Source organism: Phymastichus coffea, unplaced genomic scaffold, assembly GCF_024137745.1.
Source record: "Phymastichus coffea isolate CEN01 unplaced genomic scaffold, Cenicafe_Pcof_1.1 PCOF00024, whole genome shotgun sequence".
In the NCBI taxonomy this organism is placed as follows: domain Eukaryota; kingdom Metazoa; phylum Arthropoda; class Insecta; order Hymenoptera; family Eulophidae; genus Phymastichus; species Phymastichus coffea.
Window position 1 is genome coordinate 4,379,020 of NW_026706835.1, and position 8,800 is coordinate 4,387,819.

General features: G+C 36.9%; 1 protein-coding gene across 1 annotated transcript in view; it reads left to right on the top strand.

The window, feature by feature from the left end:
* LOC131675531 (ankyrin repeat and KH domain-containing protein 1-like) overlaps positions 1-6,340 on the top strand; it is a gene marked incomplete at its 3' end in the record, with an annotated part of 299,369 nt that extends 293,029 nt beyond the window's left edge. Inside the window, exons 6-7 of the mRNA XM_058954545.1 lie at positions 5,511-5,726; positions 5,810-6,340. Of these exons, the coding sequence (XP_058810528.1) occupies positions 5,511-5,726; positions 5,810-6,340 (747 nt within the window). The remainder of the gene's footprint in view (positions 1-5,510; positions 5,727-5,809) is intronic.
* Between the last annotated feature and the right edge of the window lie 2,460 nt (positions 6,341-8,800).

Consider the following 8,800-nt stretch of genomic DNA (forward strand, 5'->3'; position numbering starts at 1 on the left):
TATTTGCGAGAGTAGTAATTGAGCTGTCTCGGTGACTCGTAGGTTTCCCTGTAGCACTCCTACCGTCCTTGTGTCTGCCTTTTACGCTCCTCCAGTACAGTCCGGTAGCCGGCACACGTCCAGAAGCCTGGCTTGTGCTTCACCTCCGGCATGTGTACTTCAAAGCATAGGTAATAGTTAGGTCATTCAGATGTGCAGTTTTTCCCGATATGACCAGTCTGACCGCACCTTCAGCAGCATTATTCTCTGTCTGTCGCTTTACAGTCTGCCCATTTGTGACCGTACCCGAGGCACCGGTAGCACTTGCTGACCATCAGTCTCGGAGCGACCCGTCAGTTAACTTAGTCAATTTTGATTCGGACTTTCTTGACCAGCTTCTTTACGCTGAGCGGGTTAACTTCGCACACTACCATATAAACGTCCCTCTTTTTGGGATCAATAATGTGAACCTTAAAATTTCCGGTCTCCCTTATCTCTCCTTACAGTGCGTCCGTCACCTCTTGTTTGTCCGTGACGTAATCCAGGTCCAGAATGTTTAGAGCTACGTTCCGCGTCATGTCTCGTACGTCATTCTGCTGCGCCGCTGTGAAAACGTAGTAGCTGTCCTTCGTCTTCCGGCATCCCGTGATAGTCACTTTAGATCAACACAAGACTGAGAAAAGTCATTTTTCCCGCTAAAACTTTGATTATACTTCAAAAGTGCACATTACTGTGATTTTGCAATAATTCCAGGCATTCGGGCGCCATTTTGGATTGTTTAACAATAAAAAACAAAGTTTGTCAAAGTATATTTTTGAAGCACAACTTTCGGGTCCCACATCCTTATGTGTTAGAATGTTCTTGAGTGCTGAGAACATAGTTAAAAAAATTCATTAAAAAAAAATCGAAATTCTCCTTTTTTTTGTTTATTTTTAAAAATAAACAATTTGTGCTCATTTATTAATAAATCTGACGATGCCATTCGAAAGATAAGACTTTTATACACCCAATATTTTTTCCACACGGGTTATAATTGAAAGGCATGAGCTTGAAGTTGACGTTAAAATTTTGGCCATTTACACGTTAAAGCGTTAATCACAGACATACCATTCGTGATGTCCACACTGATGTTTTTCTGTACGTTCTTCCATGCCTCCATCTTCACTTGGCGGACGCTTTATCTCGTGGAACGTTTGGAAAACTACTAATCATATGCAACCATTTGAAGAGAAAGGACCAATAAAATCCTGTTTTTCGTTTCAAAACGTTTTACCAGATCCAATTTTCGGCGGGTGTACATAAATAATTTCATGACCAATTTTATTATAGTATTTTTTGGTTAATATAATTCAGTAATCATAAGAACAATGAAATTCATAACCCCGCAGCTACATGTATATGCTCCTCTCCCTTTTAAGTCTCTCGCGAAACAGAGGCTGGACCCCGCAATTCGTCCGCAGGAGCAGGCCCGTGCGGTTTTATTGCAGCGGAATACGTGGAGGACGACAGGAAAAAGGAGGCTAAGGCCTTCAGAACAATAGGAGTAGGAGGATAGGGTAGGAAGAAACACTCAATGCGTTTCAACCAATCCGCGTGCAATTTTAAGCTTAAGCCACAGGTGTCTTCGGCGACCGACGGAAAAGGAAACTCGGAAATAAGGATGGGCGCCGCTATCGAAAAGACGAGGGATGTGGACAGAGGGGAGGAAGTTGTGGTGCTGCCGGTCCCATGTAGAGTGGCTGATCGTGCCGGAACGATCAGCCCTTATTCTGGTACAACCTGCCCCGTCTTCTTAGGCAGCGAGCTCGGCCTCGCCTTCCGCGTTACGGTGTTGGGTAGATGAGACCGGGTTCCGGTTGATACGGGGGAGTTTCCTGCAAAGCTTGGCTCCAGTTCCTTGGAATCAGGAGTTGGGCGTACCATTTTTCCGCTGTTTTAATTGCAGAACGGGGGTACATCCAAGGTCAGCCTGCAGGAACCCGCCTCTTGCACGTCCGTCTTATAGGACTTGCAGGCGACTCGACGTTCTGGTCCACGAATGCCTGCGTAGCCGTGATGCCTTTAAGGCAGAACAGGCGCGCAGGAGAACAGTGAAGGAGGCAAGGGTTCGGGTTCGCCCTAGTGAACCGGTAGGGTTCAAGACTTTACAGGTGGAAACCTTAGAGCCGGAGCCAAAGGATTCTGGGGCGATGCCAGAAATTTTTAATAAACATTACTGGGAAAGCAGATTTTCAGTTTTTATATATATTTTTTGAAAATAGTAATTTATTGCGCGTGCCATTGCTTGTGATAGTAAACAATTGTAGACAGTTTATATGGACATAGAGGAATATGAAAGCTTTACATTTTTACAGTTAGAAAGTGTCATTAAAAATATAATAATCACGAATAACTTCTCGTTTAATATTCGTTCGAAATAACCAAAAGTGAACTTAATAAATGCTGGTGGTTACAAATCCAACATTCTTGAAAAAGCGTCTAACTTCTTGATCTTCCGTTCCCTCGAGTCCTGAGTCCTCCGTCGAAGAGCCTAAGGCGAAAAAGCCTAGGCACAGGTGCGGCAAGCGATTCCGCGAAAAGCTCGCACATAGATCTAGAGCGCTTGCCGCAGAAGGAGATGGGCCGAAGCTACTACGATCAGCGCGACGCAAGTTGAGGTCGCGCCGCAGACGAAGTAAGCGCCAGTATCCGCGAGTGAGACGAGTGGTCGGGACGCCGGGGTGATAAGGTCCGAGGCGATTAAGGTTGCTGGCCTTCGACTCTCCGGAGCTAATGCCTCGTCACCGACGGCAGAAGAACTTCGGACGTTTAGGCTCCGGTATTTGGAGTCATTAGAGCGGTAATAATAAAAAGGTAAGGTTTTTCTTTCTGATTTGTTGATTATTTTTATTCAAATTGCTCATGATCATGACGTATTGAGGTTTATTTTTTTATTCTTCCCCATTTAGTTATGAGACGAATGGTTTGCACTTAGTTTTGTTACGGCTGCTGCCGAGTTAGACTTAAGTTTCAAAATAAGTTAGAATTAAGCAATCGATTAGGGTTATTATTATTTTTATTAGGGTTATTATTTTATATTGCACTAAGCGCTGGCTGCGAGTTGCCGATCGAGAGAGAGAGAGAATGAGGGCAGAGAGCTAGGCCGTCGTGAGAGATTTGGCCTTGGGTGGAGTTGTGACGAGAGTAAGATGCTTGCTTCCGTCTGCTCTCTGTATCTCTCTCTCTCTCCCTCTTGCTCGGAAAGGCAGAGTGGCCAGCGTTGGCCGCATTTTAGTGTAGCGCCTAACTAATGGCCTTTGTATTTTTCCAGCCCTTGAAAATTGCATCCCGTCGAGGTGACCCGAAGAGTAAGAGAGAGAGAAAGAGAGAGAGTTAGAAAATGAGAGACAGAGGGAGAGAGAGAGAGAGAGAGAGAGAGAGAGAGAGAGAGAGAGAGAGAGAGAGAGAGAGAGAAAGAGAGAGAGAGAGAGAGAGAGAGCGAGAGCTCGTACGCATACACTGGCCGCGCGCTGCATCAATAATCGATTGGTGACCTTTGAGAAGAGAGTTGATGGGCCGGCCTGCCTGCTTTGTAATTTGGGTTGTTCCTGCGAGTGTTAGGCAGTGCGCGTGTTTGTTAACGCAAAATTAACAGAGATTTACGGGAATCAGCCCGTCATCCCATTCGGCTCGACACCTATTAATGCCGATAGCAACAGCGACAGTGAAAAGCTCGGCGATCGACCTCCGATACCACTGATACTTTCGCTTCCCAGGAATCCTCAAGGAGATTTATAAAGGTCAGGTCATTTCTCTCTCTCTCTCTCTCTCTCTCTCTCTCTCTCTCAGAGATGTGTGGCCGCGCAAAATCATAGATAGCCAGGCGATAACTTGCCGGCTCCTTTGTTCAACTTCTCGCCGTCCATAATTTGTATCGCGATTAGGTGTAAGTGCGCAGTAACCAGGCGTTCACTTGCCGGTTACTTGGCAAGGTCTTTCGTTTTTCGGTTTCTTTTTAGTATTAGAATAAATTTCGTTTGTGTTTGATTAATATACATAATGTTGTAAGCGTTAAATTAATTAATGTAACTAGTTTAAGCGTGCGTTTGTTTGTTAAGTAATAATAAGGTTTTGTCAATTTGAAACTCTTGAATGTGGTTCATTTCCTCGTCTACTCTCTCGATTGCATTTAAAGCAAAAATGCCTCTCTTGCCCTTCCCCTTTAAAAATTGGTAGCAGCTTGTCGAATCTGTTTCAAGTGTAATAAGGTTTAGTATTATAAAATCAAGAAGTTTGTTTTTATCACTGATTATATCTGAAAACTCACGTGACATCACTTTACTGATTGTGAGTCATTTATTTCGAGCGACGAAATCAGATGAGAAGTTTCATGATTTCAAATCGAAAATACCGTCAATTGTACGCAAAAATCACAATAATCACAATCAGTATTGATTTACTTTAGATCAATAAGTTCAACATGGCTCGCGATACTTTTGACTAAGAAATTTGTTAAATACTAGAATTCAAGAAATTTGACAAAAAAAAACTCTTTGTTCAACGTCTTAAATTTTCGTAACGCGTAAAGGTAAAGAATGAAAAACTTATTTACAAATAATGTACTATTATAGTCAGTAATATCCATACTTAAGGGACTATCTTTTGTGTTTTCCTCCGAAATAATAGAACGTTCCCTTGCCTAGATTTTCGAAAAGTTGTCGTCTGGATTCTTTTAGTATCGACAATCGTTAAGTTACGGAAGTAGGAGGAAGCCTTAGCCAAATCAAAAAATTTTGTAGTTAATAGCTATATTTTTATCTGTTCTTATGATTGTTCTACTATTATTCATGACATTAGTTACATTTGTCAAAATATACTTTCTATCTAAATGTCTCATGAAGATATATTGTTAAGAATCATTAAATTTTAAATTTTCTTATTTATTATTATATCCAAATATATCTAAAAATATTAAAGTTTATTTTCTTCAGTCTATTGAAAATTGTCTCTGCGCTTTTCTTAAAAAAAGAAAAGAGAGAGTTATTTGAATATATCTACACTCTTTGAATATATTTACTACTTTGAATATATAGCAAACGCAAAATCTACATAATTTTTGAAGTAGACTCTTTAAAACTTTATAAATTTGTTTCTGTAGATATACACATATATAGAAAAAGACGGAAAAAAAAGTTTAATTTTCAAGTAAAACGATCTTTTATATAGAAAGAATTTGCGAACCAACTATAGCCAATTCACGAAAACAGACCGCGCGAATTTATTCTTGAGAACGCCAACTTTTGCCTATCCCAAGAATACGAAGATGGTCATCAGTTATTTAGTTGACCCTTGCTTTAATTGTATTTAAAATAAGATAATATCACACTAGAGAGTTAAGATAGCGTAAATATTTATACATAAATGTTTGATGGGCTTATAAATTATATGTGACTTATAAAAAATTAAAAAAAAATATTTTTTCAATATATCAGTTCAAGTTCTCTCAGCAATATAATTATTTTCTAATAAATAAATCATTATTATATTATTAGGAACATGAATCAGAAGGAGGAAGGACACCTTTAATGAAAGCGTGTCGGGCGGGACACCTTTGTACAGTCCAATTCTTAGTATCAAAAAAAGCTGATGTGAATCGTCAAACAACTAATAATGATCATACACCTCTTTCTCTAGCATGTGCTGGAGGACATCTTTCTGTTGTCGAACTTTTACTTGCTCAATCAGCAGATCCGTTTCATAAATTAAAGGTAAGATGAATACATTTACACTATTGTCGATTTCCTTAGAAAAATTTTTCTGTCAAATCAATTTTTTTCTTTTTTATTATCAGGATAATTCAACAATGCTAATTGAAGCAGCAAAAGGAGGACATACAAATGTTGTACAGCTTTTGCTAGATTATCCTCATAGTATCATGATCAATTCTTCGCGTGATACGTCACAGTCAATGCTTATTAATTCACCTCAAATTATTCGGCAGCCTCTTCAAATTTCAACGCAATATTTACTAGAACAACAATCTCTGAGTAGCATTCAAGAATCGGTATTGAGTCCAAAAATACCTCCTAAGAATTATAATCAAAAGTCTATCTTAAGAAAAACAAGATCGATTCCTAATTTTACCGATGCAATTATTAGTTCAGCCGAATTACAACATATTTGTCAATCTATAACTTCAAATACTAATTCTAATATTTCGGAAAAAAACGCAGTAAGCCAAACTTGTTTTCCGCAGCGAAATGATTATGTACGTGCCTCTTCTTCTTTACAAGTACCAGTAGATTTTAATAATCAAGAAAACGATAAAAGTAGCAGACATGAACAGATTGTACACAAACAACAGATATTAGAAGAGTTACAGGTGGGTGATACAATCTACACTTTCTAAAATTCCTATCAATATTTAGTAACAGATACATTATTATATACACTCCGCAACAAAATTAACGTAACACCTATTTCCGACTATTAAAGGGCACAAATTCGAAGACCGATATCTCAAATAAAAAAATGTCGTAAAGAAATCAATGTTTTTTGTTAGTTAAAGGTTAAAATGTCTACTTTGAAATGGTGGAACTCAATTTTTGATGCGGCACAACCCCTATTTACATGAGCTTGAAAGTCAAGTACATTTTTTAAAGCTCAAAAATCGTAAACTTTCACAGTACACCCGCGTGATTTTTTTTCGATAATTCTGATCAGTGCATCTTAAAGTACAACTCTTTCTACTTAAATAAAAAAAATTGACGTACTATGATTTTTAACAGTATTACAACGTTTTCAAAATTGCATTAAAAATACGCTTTTTTTCTTGAAAAATTTGATAATTTCGATCCATCCTACCATTAAATCAGCGGTGTAGAATGACTCGACTTTGTAGGTCGATATCTCAGGTTGAAAATGCCATATGCACGAGTTTGAATGTTATTTCTTGGTTTATTCTGATCAAATCGAAATGGAAAACTCGTATCCGAGTAAAATGAATATTACCGTCGACTTTAGCGTTACCCAATAAGCACCACTAGCAGGAAGTCGATCGGATTTTACTCAAACTAAACGTAAAAAACAAATTCTTAAAATTTGTAAACGTTATTATTTAATAACTTATAGAAGAAAAAATATGCAGGCAGCAAAGAGAAATTCATATTTATTATTGAGTAAGTTTTTAGTTGTACAAACTTGTGAAATCATAAAAAATATTTACACTTGAAGAATAAATTTCTATACATTTTTTTAAAAAATTCAAAGATTTTAAAATAAATAATTATTAAATAAAAATTACAAATTCCCCACGTTGCCTGTATATGTTTCTTCGGAGAGCCGCTGTGTTGATAACGTTCAAGACAATGGAATTTTGCCAATGAAAGTGACCGTTAATACGGTCGTATATACAGGTTAATCTTTTTGACTAGAAATGGATATTATCATATTGAAATCAAGCACAATTTTCCTTATTCTGTCGCTCTATAGCGCGACAATATAAAATATTTTGAAGAATAGATATTTCGTGTAGCTTATGCAATCTAAATTTGAACAGGTTCAGAGTAACACAGACTGAAAATATTCTAATATTTCTAATCAACAGCAATTTAAATCGTGAAAGATTAAAGAAATTATATTTACAGTAAAACAATGTTATTTATGCAGAGAATGTAGGCATAGTCAACGAGATTCTAGTCAATATGACGGCCGATATATATGTACAGGTTGGTTCATTTCAATCTATTGATTCAAATTCTTTTTCTAAGTCGACAAAAAATATTCAGACAACTGCTATTCAAGACAAAGGAAGGTCATCCAACTGCAATAATAAGTTTGACCTTGGTATCGATTTTTAAGGTCATTTGAAAGTCAAAGATGTTTTTTGAGAAGGTGAAGTCAAGATAAAATATTGAAATTCGTCGAAAATCTGTTTTTTTCGAATTTTTGATGGTTTTTTGTAATCAATATCATTAATTATTGTAATATTTAATCATTAATTATAATATTTTAAATACTTCCGTTATTTTAATCATTTTTATCGGTCCGCTGTCTTCTTGAGTGGTGGCGTTTAAGTTTTCTAGTAAGTTTTCTTCTTGTTCAGTGATTATTCTTTCATGAGATTTGAATACGCTACATAGGTGATTGGCAAAAATTACTATTTTTTCCTTATTAGATCTGGCCCGTTTACTGCATGTTTTTTTTATAGGTAGCATGAACTTCGTTGGTCTTTTCAACCGTTTGGTGGCTTTCCATAGTGAAAAGTCCGATGATCTGGTTAACTGATATTTTTTTCTTAGGAATTTAAAAATTTTTGAGATATGTTATTGGAAGTAATTTTTTGTTTGCTTACAGTTGATAACGGTAGGGTATTGGTTGAGAACTTCAGTTAGAAGTATGTTGAAAGCTTTATTACTATTTTCTATATTAGTAGCCGATTTTAGAGGAACGTTGCATTTCATGCGTTGTTCAATGAAAAGAGAATATTTTTTTCCAGTCAACTTTTGTATAGTTGTTTACAGTTTCTATTACTTGAAAATGGAGAAATATTAATACTGGAGGATGGTTTGATGTTAAGTCTAGGCATGGTGATAATTCAAAATATTTTTTGTTTATACCTTTTACGATTGGAAAATCTATCAAATCTGGTAACTTATTCAAATTTGTTAGCCAGTATGTTGGTTTTACAGTGGATATTGGGGTGTAGTTATTTTTTTTATAGAATTTCATAAAATACTCTGCCTTTGAAGATTAGAGTTGGTGATCTTACACCCTACCACAGATTCTTTATATTACAATTGCTTGTTGTTATAAAGCTATTTTCTAGAGTTTGGAAAAAGTC